At 37.2% G+C, this 24,719-nt stretch overlaps 4 protein-coding genes across 5 annotated transcripts; 3 read left to right on the top strand and 1 right to left on the bottom strand.

The window, feature by feature from the left end:
• Window positions 1–238: 238 nt before the first annotated feature.
• On the bottom strand, window positions 239–1,270 carry LOC111442918. Its single transcript, XM_023080478.1, has one exon. It carries the CDS (start codon window positions 1,268–1,270, stop codon window positions 239–241), a length of 1,032 nt encoding a protein of 343 aa, XP_022936246.1.
• A 1,807-nt stretch (window positions 1,271–3,077) lies between these two features.
• Window positions 3,078–3,722, top strand: LOC111443316 (60S ribosomal protein L39). Its single transcript, XM_023081086.1, has 3 exons — window positions 3,078–3,191; window positions 3,317–3,420; window positions 3,498–3,722. Exons 1-3 carry the CDS (start codon window positions 3,189–3,191, stop codon window positions 3,544–3,546), a joined length of 156 nt encoding a protein of 51 aa, XP_022936854.1. The 5' UTR covers window positions 3,078–3,188; the 3' UTR covers window positions 3,547–3,722.
• A 3,183-nt stretch (window positions 3,723–6,905) lies between these two features.
• On the top strand, window positions 6,906–10,331 carry LOC111443668. The gene is made up of 5 exons (XM_023081588.1): window positions 6,906–7,441; window positions 8,747–8,806; window positions 8,923–8,985; window positions 9,526–9,594; window positions 9,737–10,331. Exons 1-5 carry the CDS (start codon window positions 7,079–7,081, stop codon window positions 9,980–9,982), a joined length of 801 nt encoding a protein of 266 aa, XP_022937356.1. The 5' UTR covers window positions 6,906–7,078; the 3' UTR covers window positions 9,983–10,331.
• A 1,521-nt stretch (window positions 10,332–11,852) lies between these two features.
• LOC111443014 (trafficking protein particle complex II-specific subunit 120 homolog) lies at window positions 11,853–20,003 on the top strand. Of its 2 annotated transcripts, none has more exons than XM_023080610.1 (11): window positions 11,853–12,490; window positions 12,671–12,877; window positions 13,056–13,238; window positions 14,092–14,201; window positions 14,956–15,015; window positions 15,390–15,678; window positions 16,256–16,551; window positions 16,806–17,683; window positions 17,972–18,910; window positions 19,077–19,293; window positions 19,949–20,003. In XM_023080610.1, the coding sequence occupies exons 1-11, from the start codon at window positions 12,080–12,082 to the stop codon at window positions 19,971–19,973; spliced, it is 3,615 nt and encodes a 1,204-aa protein (XP_022936378.1). In that variant the 5' UTR covers window positions 11,853–12,079; the 3' UTR covers window positions 19,974–20,003. The 2 variants fall into 2 exon arrangements, with proteins under 2 accessions (XP_022936378.1, XP_022936379.1); XM_023080611.1 differs by lacking the exon at window positions 19,949–20,003 and adding an exon at window positions 19,387–19,728.
• Window positions 20,004–24,719: the final 4,716 nt, after the last annotated feature.

Genomic DNA, 24,719 nt, shown 5'->3' with positions numbered 1-24,719 from the left:
AAAAGAATTCTCCACATCCTCATCATCTTCTTCTTCACTGTTCCCAACGGACGGAGCTTTAATGGCGTCCATCCTTTTTCAGCTTCAGTTTCATTACCCATTTTACCCCTGTCCCCTCTTTCAAACGGGAAGACGACACAGACCCATCTCCCACTTTCTCCTCTGCTCTCAAACCAGATAATCGATAATGGATGATTGTGACGTTTTATCTAACAGATTAGAAATTGGGTTCTCAATTTCATCTTCTCCAAGCGTAAATCAGTAGACAAAATCCCGACGGAGCTCCGATTACATCGCTATCTTCGCCGTTAGCCCATTCCATCACCGATGAACTAGCTCCGGCGGATGATCCGACTGACGACGTCGACGCCGATACCGACACCGATGACGACGACAAGCTACTTCTCATCCTCCGCCACTCCAATTCCTTCAATCCCAGGTTTAGATTCTGCTGTCGCGCCGCCGGATTGCTCTGTTCATCCGCTTCGAATCGGAACATAAACACCGCATTTCCTCTGTTTTCTTTCTCCGATTCGAAAACCCAGCTGTAAACATCCCAATACACATCCACCGGAATCCCTTCCACTTCGATTCTTTCGTTTCCCCTAAATTTCCATTTCAGCCGTTTGATTTCCAAAACCATTTTCCGGTCAACACTGAACGACAGCCCTAATTCGTCGTCGTTTCCTTCGAATAAGCCGCAGTCTATTTCGATTTCTCGGATTTGACCGCCGAATTTCGCCTTCGTGGTGTAGATTTTGTGCGCAATCACATGTTCCCTTTTGAGAATTAGGGTTTGGGGGATTTCGGATTTCGCCGCTCTGGTTTTCGCAGAGGCTTCTTTGATCATATCGCCGACGAGAAGCGTCATTTCTCCTTCCACAACCACCGCGATGAAGAATCCGGAATAGGGTTCCGGCGACGACGAGAAACGTGCTCGCCGAAGATCCCAAAAGACATGGATATTATCTGAAAGCTTCTCACAGCCGTGTTTCTTCCATGGATTTAAAGCTCTGATAAGGAGACGAAAAGAGATTGAAGAAGAAGAAGAAGAAGAAGGATTTGGAGGTGAATCAAAGGGATTAAGGTTTCGGTGAAAGTTAAGGAGAAGGGAGTGAGAGAAGAGGGATTGAGACCATGAGAGGGTAAAGAGAGCGAAATTAGTGTGGTAAATGCAGGTGGTGAGATTGGGGAAGCCGGAATCTGGCGGCGGGGAGTGGCGGCGATTGGCGGAGGATGGGCGGAAGCAGGCGGAGAAGGCGGCGGACATTGGAGGGGGAAATTGAGAACTGAAATTTGCAGAGATTTGGAAACGAAATCCCCTGCCAATATGACTCGCCTTACTAGACCGTACACTCCGATGGACATTTTAAACTTAGTTATTTTATTATTATTATTATTATTATTATTATTATAAAGTTGATCATTTATAAATTTAAAATTAAAATGATATAAAACCTTATTAATGTAACATATATTACATTTTTTTTTATAAGAATAAAACTAGGGAAGTCAAGGAAGGGAAAAGGCATAGAATAATAGAAATTGGATTCCTATTGGAAAAGGCCTTGAAAGAAACCAACAATAAACGCGTAAGAACATATCCTATATTATATATATAATGCTCGTTTCCAAGAAAATCATGATCCCATCTCGATCAGTTTTGCAACCCACGTCACGATGTCTGTATATCCTCTAGTCCTTATAAGAGTGTGAAAAACTCTCCCTAGTACGGATTTTAAGGTCGTGAGGCTGATAGTAATATGTAACATTTGCTAGTGGTGGACTTGGGTTGTTAAAAATTGTACTAGAGCTCGAGACAGGGCGGTGTGCCAACGAGGACAGTGGCGTCCAAGTCGGATGGATTGTGAGATCCCACGAACGGAAATTTTAAATTATTAAATTAAGGCAGAGATTGAAGCTCGAACCTCGCGTGAAGGAGTGAATGTTGTAATGGGCTTCTAAGCTCGTGTTTGTTAAATTATAAATTTAATTTATATTTTTTGAATCTCTTCGTGCCAAAATATCTTAATCTCTAAAAATTGACAACATTTAAACCTTAATTTTATTTGGTTACCCACTTGCTTTAGTTTAACCTATTATTTGTCATAATCTACCAACTTAGTCAAAATTTATACAATATGATAAACATTTCACATGTCATGTTAAAACATTATAGTAATATTATTAATTAAAATAATTGACTAACAATATAGTTTAATGTTGAATGATGCAATACAGACAAGTTTAGGGACTATACCTTATATTCAAAATTAATTAATTAACTATATAATATAACACGAAAATCCATATCAAATTTTCAAAGAGCAATAAAACATATAATCGTAACTGTAACAGCTCAAACACACCACTAGTAGATATTGTTTCTTTAAACGCTTTATGTACATAGTTTTAAAACACGTCTTTTAGGGAAAGGTTTCCACGCATATAATGAATGCTTCGTTCCCGTTTCAAACCAATGTGGGATCTCACAATCCACCTCTTTTTAGGCCAACGTCTTTGTTGGCACTCCGCTCGATGTCAGGCTTTGGTGTCATTTGCAATGACCCAAACCTGATTAGTAGATATTGTCCGCTTTGACTCGTTATTTCTCCGTATTTTTTAAAAAAAAAAATGTATTTATAGCTCAACACTTATGTCGTGTCAACACGGAAATTTAATGTTTTGCATTCAGTCAATCACATTCACACGTCATGTCACATAAATTCATTAAATGATTTTTACTATCTAAAGTTTTTTTAATATATTAAAATAGAAGATTCTTTGTATTAATTAAAACTTTAAAATTAATTATCATATACATAAAAACTAGATGTATGAATAAGAAATTTAAGACATAAATTAGATGTTCATAATAATATTATTTTCTTTTGTTGTATTTCTAAAAATTATAATTATAATGAAAATAATTTTGTAAAAGAAAAGAAAATAAAATAATTAATGGGCTAGGCCCTAACTTTTGGGCCATTAGTTTCTAAGGTTGGTCCAGTTTCTTTTTAACTTTTTGAAGGCCCATTTACTGAAAGTAAACATCTGGCTGGGCTGCCCGCGGGCAAGTCTCGATTACCCTTCTCAGTAGAGCGTATAAAGCTTGTTCGCTGCTAATAGGGTTTTCTATAATCCCGCCATCTGCTTACAAGCTCGCCGCCGATTGCCGGAACTCGAAAATGGTACGTGTTGTTATTCGACTCTCTGAATGTTTTTCCGTTTTAACTTGGTGATATTCATTGTTTTCTAATGGATGATTGAAATTGTGTGTCTGTAATTTGATTTTCTCTTCTCTTCCAATTCGCAGCCGTCTCACAAGACTTTCAGAATCAAGAAGAAGCTCGCGAAGAAGATGAGGCAGAACAGGCCAATCCCGCACTGGATCCGCCTGAGAACTGACAACACGATCAGGTATTAAACCTAATTTATTTGAATCTGCTTAATTTCATTCTAATCACTCTCCATTTCTACTTTCGATTGGATTACAGATACAATGCGAAGCGCAGGCACTGGCGTCGCACCAAGCTAGGGTTCTGAGGTGCTTTCGATTTAATCTTCAATGTTCATTTACCTTGACTTTGTTAAGATTGAGAACTTGAATTTTCGTACTATTTTTGTAGTTGAGCAACTGAAATCTAGTTCATCTGATATTTTTGTTTAATCATCACTACACTCAAGTTTGAAGTGCTTTCGAATGGAGTGAATTTACTGTCGATGGTTGTCTGTGGTATAAACCTTAATGGCATTTGCTTGCTCCTGTTCTCCAAGGATTTAAACGAGATCGATAGGCATTCTTTGGGTAACTGATCGAAGTCTAGAGATTCTTGAAAACTTTTTAAATGAACAAATAACCATTTTCCACTTCCTAGCAACGTTATAAATTTTAGGATTTAGCTTCGTCCTTGTTTTATCGATAAATCTGAGTAGTTTGGGTTGAGCCAATTCATAAAACTCTGAGGCCAAAATATACTCAGAATTCATAACTGACCTTCGTTTACAGTGAAAGATAACATAGAAAATCCAACTATCTTATCCGAGTTGAGACTTTGTCAATGGTTCCAAAGAGAAAATTCTTTGAGATTCCGTTCTGTAGGATACTTGTTAATATCATTTCGACCTTGAACAAGAACCAATCTATATTTTCTAAGGCTCTACCTCTGTGTCATTGAATTCTGAAGCACTTACAACTTTAGTTGATCTAAACAGAGTAGTCTTCGTCTAGGAAGTCGGTAGAGGTAGACCAGTCGATGGTTCCGAAGAGAACTTTATAGTTGATCATTTCGACTTTGTCGATGGTTCCGAAGAGAACTTTATAGTTGATCATTTCGACTTTGTCGATGGTTCCGAAGAGAATTCCTTGAGATTCCCTTCTGTAGAATACTTGTTAATATCATTTCGACCTTGAACAAGAACCGATCTTTATGCTCTTTAAGTTTCTACAGCTGTGTCATTGAATTCCATAGCATTTACAACTTTAGTTGATCTAAACAGACTAGTCTTCATCTAGAAAGTCGGTAGAGGTAGTTTACTTGATGGTTGAGTAGACTAATCGTCCATTTATCTTACTAATCATTGCATATTAACTAAACCTCTTCTTTGTCTAGACTGCGTTCGTTAGGAGGTCTGTTAGGTATGGCTATCTGCTTAGAACCATTTCTAGCTCGCAGATGAACATTCTTTGAGGGAATTTACATATGAGGGAATTTACATAGAGTGTAAAGCAAACAATGAAGGGCTTCAATAGTATGGTAGAGAATAGTTTGGTTTGGTTGTCGAGAGGAGGGAGAGAGGTTTAAATTACGAAGAATTCGTCTCTGTTTCATCTAAGGAGATGATTTGGATTTGCAGTGTGGAAGGAAGGCCCTATTTCCGGCTTGAAATTAAAATTTAGGTGTAAAAAATAGTGTTTGAAATTATAAAGATAAAATTAGAATTTGGGTTTATTTATTTAGTCAGTTATTTTGAATAAATTTATATTTAGAAATTAATTTTATGAGCTAAATTAATTGCAAATGCTCTTTTGGGCCTAGTGGTGTTTCGGTTTCATATTGTGACAATTTTACGTTTCAGTCTCTGTGTTTAATTTTCATTTGGTTCTCAGGTTTCAAAATTTATGCTTATGCCCTTGATTTTTTTTTTAATTTTTATTTATTCACTAAATATTCACTCTCTGTTCATGATGATAATGCCTATTAAATAATTAATGATAATCAAATTAGGTTTTACTCATTTTTCATCGCTATTAAAATTAATAAAAAAATGTTACGTTGTAATTATTTTAAATTAATTAATTGATGATCAGAAGTGATCAGAAGTGAAATTCAGGGTAAAAATATAATATTTTTAAACTTAAACCATGTGATAAAATTTGAAAATATCTCACATTTTCCACTTGGGAAAGGAAAATTCGGTTTACAAATTTTAGATCATTGAAAAAAAAAAAAAAGCAAAAAAAAAAAATAGAATAATATATCGTACCCTTTGTCAAATATTGTGTACATCTATATATGTGTGTATATTAAAATTGAAGACAAAAAGCAAAAAAAATCATAAATGCATCGTAATGGTTTTATGGAATTTTAATTGAGCAATAAAGTGAGTTGAATTAAGTACGACAATATTAGTTGCTGCCAATATTGATATTCTCATAAATGTTGCGGTTCGATCCCCGTGACCACCAAAATGAATATACTTAGATGACGGAATAATAATATAATATAGGTTTACGTTTACATTTAATTTTTTTAGTTTAAAAAACTATATATTTTGGTTAAATAATTTAAATATAAAAATAAAATTTCGATATTATTAAATCGCTCGGGTCTTGCGTGTTAAGAAGGGAGATATTTTTTGACCGTAAATTAATTTGAATGAAATTCGGGGAAGGTATTGAAATTACGAGGTATTTTAGGTGTTTTTTTTTCCAACTGTTAGGCCGATCTTTAAATGGGAAGTGGTCATTGGCTAATTAATTCTTCAATACCACAACCTGACATGGCGGTCTATTATTGGAGGACTTTGGTGATTGGGCAACACGTTGGTTAAGTGGAGGACTAAGGTAAGGATGCCACCCAATTGCGTTCCTATACTAAAAAATCTATGTTTAATCTAATTAAATATTTCATTTCTACACTACTCTCAAAATCAATTTTGGAAGGTTATTTTCAATCCATTTTGTCCCTTTCAAATTTTGTAAAGTATGACTCAATCCAATTTTTATTGGGTTTATCTTATAAAAGTATTAATAAGTCGATTCTACTATACAGTGAATTGTAGTCAATGAATTAAGAAAAAAATTGAATTAAGAAAAAAATCGAGTGTAATAAGGTAATAGTGTTGTGAGCACGAGAATTTCTCTCAAGCCCCTACTCATATGCCCAGTCAAGTGACGTACATTGACTTGAAAGGATTGCATTAGTTCAATCCTTTCTCATGAGGTATTTGATCTAACCTTGATTTGAGCACAAAATGTGGACCTGATCAATGCACAGAATTGACCTTTGCTGGACATCAAATATTACAGTCTATTATGTGCAGAAAAATTAACCTTTGCCTACATGCATGTCGAATGTATTCAAATTTATAAAAAAAAACACACAAAAATTTTAAATTTAATTTTGTGATGAAATTTAAAAATTTAGAGATAAATTAGAAATAAAAAAACGTTTTAAAATCTTAGAAAAAGCAAATAAAACTAATTTCAAATCTCGAGAAGAAAACAATAACCAAATTAAATTGGAATCTTAAATTTAAAAAATTGGAAACAGAAATGGGAGCTGTCACTCGTATGGCCCACATATCCAAGACTTAATTGAAATAAAAAAAAAAAAAAAGAAAGAAAGAAAGCTGACAAAGGAAGTGGAACAAGGAACCTGAAGAAGCACCACCTATAAACCCCACTTCTCTCTCCCTCTCTCTGTCTAATCTTAATTCCCAATATTTATACTCTCCTTTACTCTCTCCGCCACCCTCTCTCCCTCTCTCTCTATCAATCTTTTCGGCCCATCTCTCTCTCCATTCATCTCTTTTGATTCCTTTTTCTCCCCTGTTTCCCCTTTTCTCTGCAGCGATGATGGTGGAGGACGAATGGCTTACGGCCGCCATGGCCGAGGACAGCGTGGTGGCTGACTTATTGGTGCGGTTGAAGCAGTCGCAGGCTGCGTCGCCTTCCAAATCTCCTCGTCCCATGAAGCTGCCGTTTAATTGGGGGGTTAGGCAACCAAGGTCCAGGACGGCGGCAGCCATGGCTGCGGTGGTTTTGAGATGTGGCGATGTTGTCTTGGAGAGGAATAACAAGGATGTTGACTCCACCAGATGTAGTCCTACGACGCCGCTTTCCTGGAGCGGCGGTGCTTCTCCTTCCGCTACGCTTGATGGTTATGAGGCGTCTAGCCGTCACGCTACTCTCTTGCACGTTGCTTCCAGATTTAAGGTTCTCGACTCTTTCTCTCCTCTCGTCTCATTCTCTGTTTCGTCTGTTTCGGATTTTTGTAGTTTCGTCTCTTATATCGGCTGTGCGTCCGTTTTTTTGTTCTCCACGATTTCTCAAATCTTAACGCCGGCGTTCTTAATTGCGTTTTTTCTCGGCGGTGGTGTCGGCTGCGGATTTCAGGCGGTCGGTGGCACCGTGGATTCTCAGATAGAACATTCTTATCTCGAGAAGTCTCGTATATTGGATCGTCACCATTTCTCCATTTGTTTTTCCAAGAATCTGATTCCGTATCGTGAAATCTCTTCCGATGTTCTCATTTCTTCATCCGCTTAGCGAAACAGAGTTACTCTCTCAGAAGTCAAAACTCACACAACTGCAAATCTCTCAATTCCATAACCGCTCTGTACTTCACCAAACAGTTTCATCTTCTCTCCGTCAATGGCGGACAATCCTCACAAATCATCGACGAGAAACTGCTCTTTAATTCATCAAATCCCCGATATACCCCTAGATTCTCCAAAATTTTCACGTTCACTGTTAGAGAATGAACACTGGTTGAAAATACTTCGCGTTTTCTTCTCGCCTCTTTTCACCTCCTCTACGATTCCAAATCCCTTACTTCTCCAAATTGACCAAAATGCCCTTCAAATCCCTCGCTAGATTCCAACGCTTTCCAAATCGTACCGCCGAGTCGCTGTTTCGTCACGCACGAGATTTTTCCAACACAAACTCTCTTCCATCGCCGTCGGTTTACCTCGAAACTTCCCTTCGGCCATTTTCCTCTCATTTCCCCCTCTTTTTGACGCGTAAATCGCGAGGGTATTCCGGTCACATGCAAAAATTCAGAGCCGGTCTGGTCGAACCGGGGCCCTGATACGACCATCGACGATGCTACACAGTGAGGGCCCAATTCGGATCAGGTCGCAAGAGATAGGTCTGCGTTAGGTTTGATGCAGACTTGGAGTAATTATCAGGTGTGGCGATGGTACATGGTTGGTTCCTGTGTGTGCTTTCTGAAATATTTTCAATAAAAATAAATAAATAAATAAATAAATGAAGAATTGCCTGCAAGTCGTTGGGCTGAGAAGAGGAAAAGGAAGATCCACGTGACCATAACAGGAAATCGTTTGGGTGTGGTCACGGTCACATTCTTAAAGTGACCACGTGGACGTCATGACGTGGCGGGCCTGTTACTGTTCAAAATTTTTTGCTATTTTGCTTATCATGTAATCCTGATTCATTCTTGTTAATGTTCTGTTTGATCCTATTGATTCTTATTAATATGTTTTGGGATTAGTTTTTCAGGGTGCTGTTGCTAATGAGTCGCCGGCGGGTACCACTACCAAGAGATTGAGACGAAAGAAGGTAATTCTTGTAGGGAAAAGAAAATCAATCATGCATTTGTTTATTGCTGACTTTAATTCAGTTGTTGGCTTGCCTTGTTCTTGAAGAATGTATTCTCTTGTTTGTTTGTGTTCCAGACATTTGCTGAGCTTAAGGAAGAGGAAAACACGCTTTTGAAGGAGAAACTTCATCTAAAAATGGTATGATCTCCGTCTAAAAAGTTTGATCAAGCTTCATATATATATATATATATACCACCTCTTTTCATTTTGAGTTTGCATATTCGTAACGATATCATGAGTGCTTATACAATTACAACCCGTCTTTGCTCAATGGATACAAAATACCCATGCTTTAGCACCTAGTATAACAGCCCCCGGTGCAACAACAGGCACCAATTTGACTTAGGAGTGGTGATTTAATGGCCATGGGCGGCAAAGTTGCTTTGTTACCTACGTTGGGAATTGCAGATTTTCTTGGTACATCATATTCATGCATTACGATTCATGTACGATATTGATACTCCTGAAAGTTGTTCTATTTTCTCATAGCTCGTGTTTGATACTGGATAAAGAAAATCTTGGTTTTCGTTTCTCTTGTGATGGGCCGGAAAGAGGGGGTACATGTCAAGTATTCGATTGGACGTAGAATTCAATTTGAAATGGAGTCAGATTAGGGGAAGATGCCGTTTATTTATTGTTCGCACTATCCTGTTTTTGATGACCTTACTTTATGAACAGGAACTGGCCACTCTACAGGCAAGCTTCGAAGAACAAAGATCCAAGAATGAGAGTTTGAAGAAAATGAAGGTAACTCTGCCTTCTTCTTCCATGAATGCCTTTGACTCTTTCAAGAATGAGAGTTTCAAAGATGTTGACGCTTCAAAACCAAGATTCTCCACTTGACCTTGACTCAAATCCATAACTTAGTAAACAATGTTACATTATGCAGGTTGATTTCAACTTGAAATACCCAGAGAAATTCAGTACAAACTCCAATATGATGCATGAGGAATCTTCATCTACACTTACCCATCAAAGGGAAAGCTCTAATAACATTGAAACAAGCCCTCCTACAATACCATTCACTGGATCAGGTTCTTCCGAGGCTCAATCACAAAAGAAGAGCAAATCAACCGAAGAAGACTCTGTCTTTTTACTACCAGATTTGAATATGGCACCCTCAGAGGATTATTGACTAAGGTGAAAATACATTGACTCTCTCTTTCTCTCTCTCTAATATGATATTGTTAAAGGATTATGTGGGATTAAACCTGGTAGTCACTGGTAAGGCCATCAGCCCTATGACCCTACAACTTGTGGTGATGGCAAAGAAAGTTTGCCGTCTTGTAGTGTAGGCCCAACCAACCAGACTTTTATTAGCTCTTCAGCCTGTAATCCTGTGGGTAAAACCAATTGTTGAATCCCTCTAGAATGGTGTAGGGTTTGATTCATTCGTTGTAGCGTTTATTATAATAGGTACATAATCAATGAATTTGTTTGTCATCATGACTTTCATCTTAATATTTCTTTTTTACTGCGCCTTCCTTCCTTTTGTTAATGCTTTCTTACTCATGATGTTCATTCAAAAGTGCCATAATGGGTAGCAGCAGCATAGTTTGATTACAAATAAGTGTTGAATCACAGCTAGTTTGGTTCTAGCAGTAAAATTCACACCTGAGAAGAATGTGTATTGGATTTATCAATATAGCTTGTTCGATCCTTATACTCGTTTTCGGAGTACTTTAGAAAAGAATTAACATAAGTTTATAAGTTTATATGCATCGCACATCTTTTAAACTTTGATATCAGGTAACCATTTTACTATATATTAGGGGTGTACATTCGACCTGACAATCCAGACCAACCAAACTCGAACTATAGGGGTTGGGTTAGGTTGGATTAGCATTTCGAGTTGGGTTGGTCTAAAAAAAAAATCCCTGGGACAACGTAGAAAGCGATTCAAAACTGAGAAATGGACTTCCCAAGTGAGTGTCCTTTGTGAAGACTTTTGGACACCATCTCGCCAACTAGTTCTTAAGATTCATCTCAACTTCTCTTTCAACGAACTCGATGCAACGATATAATACGAGCTCGACTGGGTTTAAGGCACACTTTATGTCCACTGTAATTTGATCATAGTCGGTCGTGTTTTCAGGCCGTCGTGCTTTCCAACATTAACCCCGTCGCTAGCGTTCGGAGTGGTAGAAGCCATTCGTTCTGCAAATTGTTCTTAAACAAAACTCTAGTATAGTTTAGTCATTAAAAATTAAGAATCCATATGTTCTAGTAATGAGTTTAGATAAACAGTGATAATCGGCCTTCTCCATTGGCCTTTCCGCCGCTGTAACCTTGAGATTATTGTACAAAGTTCTGATAATAATATGAGTTGTTCGCTGTTGCCCGCCGGCGGTTCAAAGTTTCAAGCCGTCGTGCCTCTTCTCCGGCGCGGTGGAGTATTGGTCGTCTCGACGGGCCAAGATGTAATCTCTTCTGAACGGATCTACAAATTTACAAATTCTATTCTAATTTTAAGCCTAATTATATTTCTAACCATAATAATAATAATAATTATTATTATTCTTTACTAGTCACAGAATCTTTATTGACATTAAATATCATCAAAATTATTAATGAAAATTTTGTTTTTTTAAGTTACAAAATTAAAAATTTTATGTAAATATAAAAATATTTGAAATAAATGATGGAACATTTAATCTCTAAATTGAAGACAAGTTTGGTTGAAGTGGAGCTAAACTTAAATAATTAATAATAATAAATATAAGATTTGAGAGTAACCGGACATAAAATTTTAAAAATTATATAATTTTTAAATGTTAAATTTAATATTTCAAACATTTTTTTGGTCAATTTATGAATATATTCTTAAAACTTATAAAAAATATTTTAGGAAAATCAACAAATTTAAGATTTATTATATATGAGCTAATAATTTAAACTTTTTTTTTTTTCTTTTTAAAGTGAAAAAAAAAATCCGTGGATAAATTCATCATTTATTACATTATAAATAATATTTTTACGGCGAGGAATTTTAATTAGTTGAAGAATTATAATGGAGGATTGGAGAGGATAATTACAGGACTTGGACGGAGCAGCATAACGCCGAAGCCAAACAGAGCTCTCCACTGTCCTCGAAGCTCAAAGAACGATCGCACCAAAATCTTGATCGTCTTCCTCCTTCGATTACAGTTTTCGACGGCTTAGAACTGATTCAATTCGCCTCTTCCTGCTGTGTTCGCCGCATTGCGCCTCACGGTCAGCTTCAGATCCCACAATGGAGCCCGATGTGAGCATCGAAACGAGCTCCATGATCAGAGTGGCGGTGCTGCCGATCGGTTCGGTTCCGCCGACTCAACTGCGGGACTACTTGTCGATGCTTCTGCGGCACCAATTGATTCCACTTTCCGCCATAAGTTCGTTCTACACGGAGCACCAGAAATCGCCGTTTGCTCATCAGCCTTGGGACTCTGGTAGTCTTCGTTTCAAGTTTATTCTCGGTGGAGATCCGCCTAGCCCTTGGGAAGACTTCCAATCCAACCGCAAGATCCTTGCTGTTATTGGTATCTGTCACTGTCCTTCTTCCCCCGATCTTGATTCTGCTACTGAGCAGTTCAATGCCGCCTGCAAGGGTTACACTTCGGCGCTCGTCGAACGTTGTTTCGCCTTTTGCCCCGATGATTCTCAGGCAGGGAATTGCTTTGTGCTCTTTGTTAACTTTGATTTGACCATGCTCACCTGAAAAAGAAAAACGCATATCCATGATCTTCGTGAATGTTAAGTCGTAAGACTTGCAAATAGTTATTTATGATCAATTAAAGCTTTTGAGCATCTAATTTTTTTCTCTCTTTCTTGGAATTTGTTGCAGCTAGAAGAAGGCAGCAAAAAAGGAGGTAATTTGAGGTTGTTTCCTCCAGCTGACCGGCAAACTCAGGAATTTCATCTGAACACAATGATGCAAGATATTGCAGCTTCTTTGTTGATGGAATTTGAGAAATGGGTCCTTCAAGCAGAGTCTGCTGGAACTATTTTGAAGACGCCTTTAGATTCTCAAGCAAGTCTCAGCTCAGAGGAGGTTTATATTTAGGTGTCCTAATTAATTGATTTAGTTTTCTTATTACAATTGTTGCTGTTATGTCATTTCTTATCTAGATACGGCTCGCATCTCACATTTAATGGAGAACTGTAAGTACAATGCGAAAGGATGTTCTAAACACTGCAACTTAATAGTTTGTAACTGATGAAAAATGCAGGTTATTAAAGCCAAAAAGAGAAGGCTTGGTCGTGCACAGAAGACAATTGGTGACTATTGTCTGCTGGCAGCATCACCAGTTGATGCCAACGCTCACTATTCTACTGCAATCGATCTTGCTCGGTTAACCGGGGACTATTTTTGGTACGCGGGGGCTTTGGAGGGAAGTGTCTGTGCCTTACTGGTACCTTCCTCTCTCTAGCATTTCCTTAATCCCCTCCCCCTAGGATACAGTATTTGTTTCTTTAGTAAAATAATCTGCATCCAGAACTAGAAATTTCATTTGATGATGTTCTTCGTGATATCCGGTTCTGTCCACATAGTTTAAGTAGCAATTTTCTATGATCAAAGTACAGCTATAACTTCCAGGTTTGAGGCGGCTTAGAATATATATATATACACCTAATTTTTACCGGAACTCCATGTCAAGGCATTGTGTATGGTGCTATTGTACGAGGGATATTTTCATAATTGGAATATCATCATTAGATTCACTTCTTTGTTGATTTCAAAACATCACTATGGTATTAGTTCTGCCAATTGACCGCCATGGATAAAGATGGTCGGAGCATTCCCATAAATGCTGCGATCCCGTTGTATTTTACTTTTTGCAGGGGGTTAAGAGAGTAGTAGTCGAGAAATAATTAGAATAACTGAAGTTTTTACTTACGACAGAGTGTTGACCCCTGGAATACTGACTTAAGTCGCAACATAGTTAGCAAGGATGAGAAATAAGTGATATATCATATAAACAAGGCAGCTTGAAATTTGTTGATTTGAGGGTGAGTAAGGGGTCTTTTTGAGATCCCCATCTACTGGACTTTATTATTGAGTCAACAGAAAATTTGTTTAAGTTTCTAACAGTTATGCATATAACAAAATCCTTTATTTTCTCATTCTTCTCGAGAAATAAAGTAGCCTAAATCATGAGTCTTTGAAACTTGTTGGTATTCATGGCATACTTCTATACTTTTGGTGGTGTGTATGTCTTGACGTATTTTTGTTTAATTGGTTTACTTTATACTTCTGAATATCAGATTGATCGCATGGGTCAAACGGATGCAATTCTGGAGGAAGAAGTCAGATACCGATACAATAGTGTTATTTTGCATTACAGGAAGTCATTTATACAAGATAACACCCAAAGGTAGTGTTCAGGTTTTTCTGTTTTAAAAAAATAATAAATATTGTAGCAAATCATTTGAGAGTAAAGTGCTTAAGTTTGATATTGTTAAAAATAGTTTCATCTCTTATAATTTATTCATACAATAGCTTTTTTTGGTTAAAAACCAAGCTATCATTGAGAATAAATGCAAGAAAATACCCCAAGAGGAACCCAATTAACCCAGAAAAGGACTAAAATCAAGCAAAATAAGGCCTAAAGTTAAATTAACCTAAAGAGAAGCATGACATCAATTTTAAGCAATTATTTAAAATATTAACATAGCTAGTTCTTAAGAAAGAAACAATTTCCCACCATTGAGTTTGCCTAGTGGTATTGGGGCAATAAATGGTTTTTGAGAGAATGAAGTTTTAGCACACATGGTCGCTTACCTATGATTTAATAAAATTCTACAAGTTTTTTTTATAACCAAATTTAGTAAGATTAGACAATTGCTCCCTGAGATTAGCTAAAACACGTGTAAGTTGGACTAGAGACTTTCTCTTACGTGTTTAATTGTGGATTGTCATGATAAAAACTATGTTTTTGATAGGACAAGTAAAATGAAATTTTGTTTCTTTGGAAAAATATTTTGTTGTTCATGATCGAAATTCACTTTTTGCAAATCAATTAATATATACGAGTACTTGCATGTGCTGTTCATTTTACCAATCTCTGATATGTTGTTTCATATATTTGCCCCTTTAACATTCTTTCTTTCATTTTTCCTCCTCGATAGGGTTTCACCCCTAAGTTTTGAACTCGAGGCTACTTTGAAGTTGGCTAGATTTCTTTGCAGGTATATTTTATGATTTGTGTACTTGAATACTGAATATATTTTACCGTGCATAGGTGACCATGTGGTTGATTTGAAGGAAAAGAGACAAGATAATATGTTCTCTGATTACAAATAGTACATTGGTCATCAGTTTATTTGTGCGAATCTGTATGCGTGAATCTCTTCCAGAAGATGCATCTCTATTGTTTTGAAAGTTGGTAGTTCACTAAAATAGAATTTACAGTAAAAAAAATTTAGTTTGCATTTTAGTATAGATTTTTCTTTTTTTCTTTCTAATTTGAGTGATGAATACATATATATTAACTCATATTTCTGACTTTTGGTTATGCAATAAATAACTTTATCTACTCTTTCGAGGGGGGTTTGATTCACAGGAGAGAGCTGGCTAAAGAGGTTGCAGAGTTATTAACCAGTGCAGCAGATGGTGCTAAATCTTTGATTGATGCCAGTGATAGATTAATATTATATGTTGAAATAGCTCGTTTATTTGGTTCTCTTGGTTACCAGCGGAAAGCTGCTTTCTTTTCAAGGCAGGTTGCTCAGTTATACATGCAACAGGAAAATAGACATGCTGCTGTTAGCGCCTTGCAAGTCTTGGCCCTGACAACAAAAGCTTATCGTGTTCAAAGTCGATCATCCGAGACTGATCATTCTTTCTCCCATGTGAGTATTACAAGAGCTAGATGACATAGATCTAGTTCCTAACTCCTCTGGCTTTTGCCTTTGTGTTTCGACTTTTTTAATGCAACTTTCTTTCATATTTTAAAAGGAAAGAATAGAAAAACACACGGTGCCCCGGTTGTGTGTTCATATATTTTTTTCCTTCTAAATAATGTTATGCATTTAATTTAGTACAAACGCTATCTGATTATTTGACTCGTGAAGGATATTGTAAGAAATGGGGGCCTAACAGATATAAACCCTGCCATTTGCTTTGATGGCTGATGGTGATGTAATTGTTTGTTTCTAGCTGCTGAAAATTCTGTCTCTTAATACAATTGAATCGTTCTCTGCAGTTGTCATTTCCGACTTCAAGTGCTATGGAGATTAACTTTTTTTTTTTTTTTTGTCAATTTAATTTTCCATGGATATGACCTTACTTACAATTCTCTATTCAGTTTTCATATTGGTCAACTAATCTTGCCAGTTTCTTTTTCTTTCCTTCTTTTTTCCTTCCTTATATCCTTTTTTAGATGTTTTGTTCGTTTAACCGAATTTTTCTTCTTTTTTATCCTTAAAGAATAAGGCTGGCCTGAGTAACTCTGATTCTGGAAAAATGCACCATCAGTCATTAGTATCTTTATTTGAGTCTCAATGGAGTACTTTGCAAATGGTCGTATTAAGGGAGATTTTACTGTCTGCTGTCCGTGCTGGTGATCCTCTTGCTGCGTGGAGTGCTGCAGCACGGCTACTTAGATCTTATTATCCTTTAATAACACCAGCAGGCCAAAATGGCTTGGCAAGCGCCCTTTCAAATTCAGCAGAGAGGTTACCATCAGGCGTACGCTGTGCTGATCCCGCCTTACCTTTCATAAGGTGACTAGCCATTTTAATATTCATATTGTAGGACCTTAATAACCATCTTATCTTTTATATCCTTTCCAATTTAACCACTGTAATATTCACTTAGACACACGCTGTCCTTGATTTTCATTTCTACTACCCCATTTCTTATCCCAAAAGAAAATTATACTACCTGATCAGCCACCTATATCGTACTGAATGGTAATCTTGTATGCTCAAATTTGAGTTTTTTTGGGAGTTTGTTAATGATTAACTGGTCTTTCTAGGTTGCATTCTTTTCCTCTCCATCCTTCACAATTGGACATTGTAAAACGCAATCCCGATAAGGAAGACTGGTGGGCAGGATCTGCCCCTTCTGGACCTTTCATTTATACTCCATTCAGCAAAGGAGACACGTCGAATAACAGCAAGCAGGAACTGGTTTGGGTTGTTGGAGAACCAGTGCAGGTCCTGGTGGAATTAGCCAATCCATGCGGCTTTGAGTTGAGGGTTGATAGTATATACCTTTCTGTGCATTCGGGAAATTTTGATGCTTTTCCAGTTTCTGTGAATCTTCCTCCCAATTCATCGAAGGTGGTTACTTTGTCTGGGATTCCAACTTCAGTTGGGCCAGTGAGAATTCCTGGGTGTATTGTACATTGCTTTGGTGCAATAACTGAACACCTTTTCAAGGATGTTGACAATCTACTCAATGGAGTAGCTCAAGGACTTGTTCTTTCTGACCCATTCAGGAGCTGTGGGTCCATGAAGTTGAGGAATGTATCGGTTCCAAATATATCTGTGATATCGCCATTGCCGTTGTTAGTTTCGCACGTTGTTGGTGGTAATGGTGCCATTATTCTCTATGAAGGTGAAATTCGTGATATATGGATACATCTGGCTAATGCAGGTACAATCCCAGTTGAGCAGGCACACATATCATTATCTGGAAAACACCAAGATTCCGTTATCTCCATTGCTTTTGATACTTTAAAATCTGCTCTTCCTTTGAAGCCTGGTGCTGAAGTGATCATACCTGTGACCTTAAAAGCTTGGCAGCTTGGAGTACTCGATTCCGATACAGTTAGTGGCAAGAGTTCATCTCCAATCATGTTGAGGCATTCCAAGGATGGCAGCAGCCCTACTTTCTTTATACATTATGCAGGTATTTACTTCTCATATTTCTTTCTTTCCTCTAATGATAATAACCAATGTTTCAAATCATGGTGGGAATTGCGTTGCTCTGCATATTATATATTCATGGTTTACTTCCTTGATTTGTAATTAATTCCTTTAGTGAAGTTCATGATCAAATTAAATTGAATGCCCTTGCATGACGCTCAAACTCATAAATATCAGTCCAAGCATTGGTTTTTTCCCCCTGTTCTTCTGTTGTGCGACGTTGTAAGTCTACGTATTGGTTCATATTCTCAACCATTATTTTGCTTTCTAGGGCCTATGGCGAATACTGAAGGCGTTCTCCCCAATGGCTCTGCTATACCCCCTGGTCGACGCCTGGTTATTCCACTGCAAATTTGTGTTTTACAGGGTTTATCTTTTGTGAAAGCACAATTTCTTTCAATGGAAATTCCAGCACATGTGGGTGAAGACCTTCCTAAACCAGCTGAAATTGATAATAATTCTACAGACCAACCCGTTGAGACTCAAGGCAAAATTGACAGATTGGTGAAGATTGATCCATTCCGGGGAAGTTGGGGTCTTCGGTTTCTTGAACTTGAGTTGTCGAATCCAACCGACATATTGTTTGAAATTAGTGTTTCTGTCCAGGTCGAAAATTCAGGCCGGGAGGAAAATGCATCTGCTAACCAAAGCGTTACAGAATATAGTTATCATAAAACAAGAATAGACAGAGATTTCTCTGCAAGAGTGCTGATACCCTTAGAACACTGTAAATTGCCTGTTCTTGATGGTTCGTTCTTTGGGAAAAACGTTGCAGCAGATGGAACGGCGAATTTCCGAAACTTAAGCTTCTCGGAAAAGACTACGAAAGCTGAACTAAATGCTTCGATCAAGAATTTAACATCTAGAATTAAGGTCAAGTGGCAATCTGGACGGAATAGCTTTGGAGAATTAAACATCAAGGATGCTGTTCTTGCAGCCTTGCAATCGTCAATGATGGATGTATTGTTGCCAGATCCATTGACTTTTGGGTTCAGAACAGTTAGCAATAGTTCAGAAGATAAAGAACCAACTCAGAATCTTCACACTGGATCTTCCCACAGCTCTCTGGAAGCTCATGAAATGACTCCTTTGGAAGTTATTGTCCGTAACAACACCAAGGAAATGATCAAAATGAGTCTTAACATAACGTGCAGAGACGTCGCTGGTGAGAATTGCATCGAGGGTCCGAAATCAACTGTCTTATGGAACGGTAAGTTACTTGTCTTAAAATCATTGCTGAACCTAAAAGCTTAAGCTGATACGTTACGGTAAATTTAATATATATTACTCGTACGCCCTCTCCATGCCTTATGCTATGCTTCTTCTGCATGCTCCATCCTGTCTAACAATGTAAAATTTTGGTTACTTTCTGGTAGGTGTGTTAAGTGGGATCACCCTGGAAGTGCCTCCGCTTGAAGAAACCACACATTCTTTCTCATTGTATTTCCTCATTCCCGGCGAATACACGCTGTCTGCTGCTGCAATTATCGATGATGCTACCGACATCCTCCGAGCACGTGCGAGAACTAGCTCACCTGATGAACCAATTATCTGCTGTGGACCTCCATACCACCTCTGCGTTAACGGAACTACGTGAGTTTCTTCTTCTTTCATCTCTATCAACGGGTTAGTTAGCTCATTATAGCACATCGGTTTTTCGTGGGGATTCGTCTCTCGAAAGTACAGGACCCGAGCTTTTATTCGGTAAGGAACACGAGTACGTCGACAATTCTTTTCCATTCTTCTGCTATTAGTTACCTTTGTGCTATGCAAAAAGAGGGGAAAAAAGAAAAGGAAAACCTGTCCAATCTTCTTGGTTTGTGGGATGGGGCTGTGATTAGTTTACACTTGCATCAAATCAGTTTCTCAACTATCTTTGTTATTGAGAGGATCACTCCAAAAAGGAAACACTTTGAGTTGTCTTAATGCTTTAATATTTGTTCAATTTGACGCCTAGTTTTGTTTTGCTGTACAAACTGATTCATGTTCTTGATTTCATCATCTTAGCAGACATGTACTTGACTGAAATCACCAAATGGCATATAAATAGGTTAATGGTTATAACCCATTGTATTTGTGATATTTAACATTCATTTTGGGCAGTATTATGCCAAAATATCGTTATATCAGCTATTGTCATGGTAAAAATTCATGGTTCGACTTAAGAACCACGAACCTCTACAATGATATGATATTATCCACTTTGAGTTTTTCTAAAAGACTTTACAGTTTTGAAACGATTTGCTAGGGAGATGTTTTCACACCCTTTATAAAGAAATGTGGGTTCTCACAATTCACCTCCTGTGTCCTTGTTGACACTCGTTGCTCTCTCAGATTGAAGTGGGATTTCACAATCCACCCTTCTAGGCCCAATGCCTTTGTTGACACACTATTCGACTCATTGCTCTCTCAAATTGACGTGGGATTTCACAATCCACCCTTCTAGGCCCAATGCCTTTGTTGACACACTATCCGATGTTTACACTGCCAAATGTCTTGCTCTGATATCATTTGTAACTGCCTAAGCCCATTAGTAAATATTGTTTTTTTTTTAAGGCTTTCCCTTTCGAATTGCCCTTTAAGGTGTTCGATTAAAATATTGGTAAGTGAATTCATGTCGTTTAAAGTAGTACGATGATGGGTTATAATTTATTTTTTAAATTCAATAAATTATAATAATATAATATTTATTTATTTAAAAAAAATTATACCAAAAAAAAAAAATTGGATAAGAACTAAAAAGGAAGGGAATGTATATTATTCTTTTTACATGTTTTGTACCCTTTAAGTCAATATTGACATAAAGTACATTGAAGTGAAGAGGAATTATTCGACTATCACTTCCATAATTTTTTTTTTTTAATTATCTCATGTATTAAAATTATCATTTTAAATATTAATTTATATTTTAAAAATGCAATATTCTTCTAAATTTTTTTTTTAATTTAATTTTTTTCTATATATTTCCATTCTCCGTAATGGGATTGAGACATTTTTTTGTGACAGGAATACCCCATACAACCTTTTTAACTCCCTAAGATGTTGATTCCAATAGACCATCATTGTTCGACTGAATCGGTTGTATTCTTGCAAATCGTAATCTTTCCATTTCTCGACTTTCAATCCTTCTTTCTTTTCATTACTTTAAAATATGCTTCCTCTTTTTTTCGATCCTCGAAATCAATTTTTGTTTTCCTATTTTAGAGATAAAGCGTACACTCACAGGTTATTATGATCCTGGTGAAAACTTGTAGTAATAGTTCAAACGAGTTTCGATCTTCTCTACCCATTATTCAAAATGTAAAAATTATAAATTTTCAATATTTAAAAAAATATATTTTAATCAAAATTATTGGTGAAGTAATAATTCACTCAGTAAGTTTTTTTAAACGCTTAAAAAATTAGGGAGACTAAATTGTTACAAATTTTGACGGTAGTGCAAAATATTTTTGTTGGGTTTAAAATCTTGTAAAAATATATATTTAATAATTCAAAATTAATTTGGGTTATATAATTGAAATTGATTTTAAATAATTTTTTTAAAATGATTTTAAATCGAAGAAAAGTAATTTGCAAAGGTAATCGACGGTGATTGATGGGCTTAGTTTGATTGGGCCGAACACACAAAAAGAAGAGCCCTCGCGCTCTTCCAACGAACGAAAGCATCGATCGTTCCGCGGAAAAATTGAAATTCCCCTCCAAAAGATCAACAGATTCCGCTGATATTTTCTCTCGACGGCTCTGGAAATCTGCTCTGCCAGGTACGCCAGATGCTTCAATTGTTCTTGTAAAAGCTTTGACATTCTTTTACTTTTGCGGAAGTGGGCGAATTGAGTGATGAAGAATGCAAGCATTTCTTCATAATTATCTAAAAGCTGTAAAAAATAGCTTTATCGATCAATAATTGACCTCTTGATTCTTGATGTTGCCACATTTCATCTCCACTCGTCTTTCTACTTTCGTTATTTTAGTTTTTTCTTGTTGTTTTCCTGTTCATTGGATGATTGTACTTTGGGAGTCGTGTCGGTGGATTGAATTTTCCTTTTGGGTCCAGGAAGAAATCAACAGCGATAAGTAAGGCATTTGGACCTTAGGTTCTTAAAATTGCGACATCTGAAAACGATTCGTTGTTATTCCGACCAATAATTTAATTTGGTCGACTGCTTTTCCTTTGCTTTGTGTGCACCAATTTGATACTAAAAACATCCCTTAATGTAGACAGCATGTGACTATGATAAGGAGAAAGAGCCTAGGTTTTATTATTACTTCTTTTCTTTTTTGTTTCCCTCTGGCTTAAGTCTTTTTTGTCTCCAATTATTCTTGTCTACCTAATACTGTATTTGGCTTGAAGTCAAGGGACTGTATCTTGAAAACAAAGAAGAGGAGGGGGGTGTTGTTATAATGGCTGGTGGTGGGGTAATAGCGGTAGTAGTAGGTAGTTGGAAAGCTTTGGGACATTGTCGCTCTCTGATTACAGAGTCGGGAATGGAAAAAAATGGAAACATTTCACTGTATTGAAAATGAAATTGGAATCAAATGGTGGGCAAATGTAAGGGCTCCAAGCACATTTGTGACAATGATTGTCGATACCCACCTTTTCATTTTTTTAATTCATTTCTGATCTCTTCGGAATTGTTTAAAAACTACTCTTGACTTCAAATCCTTCAGAATTTTTCTTATGGAAATTGAGACTTAGGGAATGGAGTGGCTACTTAGAATACTTAGAATGGAAAGTTAGATATTCACACCATTCTGGTCACTGCCACGCCACTTCTGTAACCGCTCAAGCTCACTGCTACTAGATATTATTCTCTTTAGACTTTCCCTTGAGGTTTTAAAACGTGTTTGCTAGGGAGAGGTTTCCATACCCTTATAAAGAATGTTTCGCTCTCCTCCCTAACCGAGATGGGATCTCACAATCCACCCCCTTTGGAGCCTAGTGTCCTCGCTGGAACTCGTTCCTTTCTCCAATTGATGTGGGACCCTCCAATCTACCCTCCTCTGGGCCCAACATCCTTGCTGGCACCGCCTCGTGTCCACCCCCTTCGGGGCTCAGCTTCCTTGCAGGCACATCGCCCGGTGTCTGGCTCTGATACAATTTGTAACAACCCAAGCCCACCGCTAACAGATGTTGTTCTCTTTGTGCTTTCCTTTCCGGGCTTCCCCTCAAGGTTGTAAAACGCGTCTGCTAGGGAGAGGTCTCCACACCCTTATAAAGAATGTTTCGTTCTCCTCTCCAACCGACGTGGGATTTCACGATTTCAAATCTCAGTCTCCATTTGAAATTCTAAAAGGAAGGGTAATTTTGAAATCTTGATGAAATGCCAAATGTAATATTACAACTTTTAGAGAAAGTTGATGAGAATTATCTTCATTTTCAAGTACCTAAAAATGCATTGTTATGTGTTTTCCATCTCTCCAATCCTACAAGTTACTTGAAGATTACAAATAGGTTATGGAACAAATAGAGTAAGATATGAGGTTTAAACAAGTTTATTTCCCCTGTTTAGGACATATCTTAGTCACTCTACTCTGAGAATGACAAGATGTGGTCCTAACCTCTTTGATATTTGGTTTATACAGTAACGCACACGGCGGGCTTCTCTGTATAATGATGTGAAGTCCTTTCACAATCAATCCTTGTTTTCTTTAACCTCATCAAGATTTATTCTTCTTTCTTCTGTTGTTGGGGCTTAAAGAACTATGAATATAAACATATGGGTGTTCTTTCTCTGCCCTTTGGGTACATCACTCCCATCCTAGAATTCCTTATTCATCTCACCTTGTTCACAATCCCCAAACCATTTATACACTGAATCTTTTCAAAGTAATGAAAAACACTTTGACCAATATTCTCTGATTGCCTTGAATTATTGAACAGTTCTGCCCCATAGTGGATTGAGTGTATGGCTTTGGAGGCTGCTATCCAAGCTTCATAGAATGATGCCAACATCCTTCTTAGTTCTTTTTCCATGTGTAGTGCAATCTATGTCATGCATTGGGGAAATATGCTTCTCTTCTTCTAGTGTTTGTCTTTATAAATTTTTTTAATTTCAAATGTTATGATGGCCCCACCAATAATGTGGGGGGGCGGGGGTTGATGGAGCAGATTGGTTTGACACCGCTTAAGAATAGCAATGAAAACGCAACATCAAGGCCATGTTTGTTCATAGCTTACGTCCTTTATTTCCCTTTTTTTTCCTCATCTTTCTTATCGCCTACATTAAATGGTGGGGCAGCTGGAAAGAATGGACTGCTTTTTGCCCATTCTGGCCCCTTTTTTCCTCTCTTCTTTTAACAGTTCTTCAAGCTTTGGATCTGCCACTGAGGGTTTTTGCTCAACAGTTTTTAGCGACATCCAAGTGAGGTTTTGTTTTGTTTGGTTTGGTTTATGATCTTGTTTTCTGTCTCTGTCTTTCTCGCCATTTGAAGACCTATAGGATCAATTGTGAAAGCCAAAATTGTTTGCATTTTGCTTCTCCTTCCGTTTGAAACCCTTTGAAACCCTGTTTCTCCTACGATAGATCCCACATTAGTTGGAGAGTAAAACGAAACATTCCTTCTAAGGGTGTAAACCTTTCTCTAGCAGACACGATGTAAAAGACTAACGATAATACGTAACGGGTCAAAGCAGATATATCTGCTAGCGGTGGGGTTGGGCTGTTATATCATATGACACTATTTTTCGACATCAAATGTTACCGATTAATTTTTGGTTAAATTAAAAGCTAAAAGTTAATCCATGCGAATTTAAAAGTTTGAATTTGAGGCTATTTACGGCGATTTTATCTTATAAAATCGTATGGACTAAATGGTGAGTCTAAGATTTCCTAGTTCATTCCATTCAACTAGCTACCAAACGGGAAAAAACAGCCAAGCATGCTTATAATGACCAATGATACCTTGCCACATGGATCAACCTCTAGTCATTATTTTGTCTTTACCCTCTCTTGAATTAACATACTTGGTTGCTAACTAACTTCCAAAAACCAATAATTAAAAAAAAAAAAAAAAAAAAA

Source organism: Cucurbita moschata, unplaced genomic scaffold (genome assembly GCF_002738365.1).
Source record: "Cucurbita moschata cultivar Rifu unplaced genomic scaffold, Cmos_1.0 Cmo_Scf00005, whole genome shotgun sequence".
NCBI lineage: Eukaryota > Viridiplantae > Streptophyta > Magnoliopsida > Cucurbitales > Cucurbitaceae > Cucurbita > Cucurbita moschata.
Note: the sequence above shows the minus strand (reverse complement) of the source record. Positions and strands in the feature narration are given on the sequence as shown.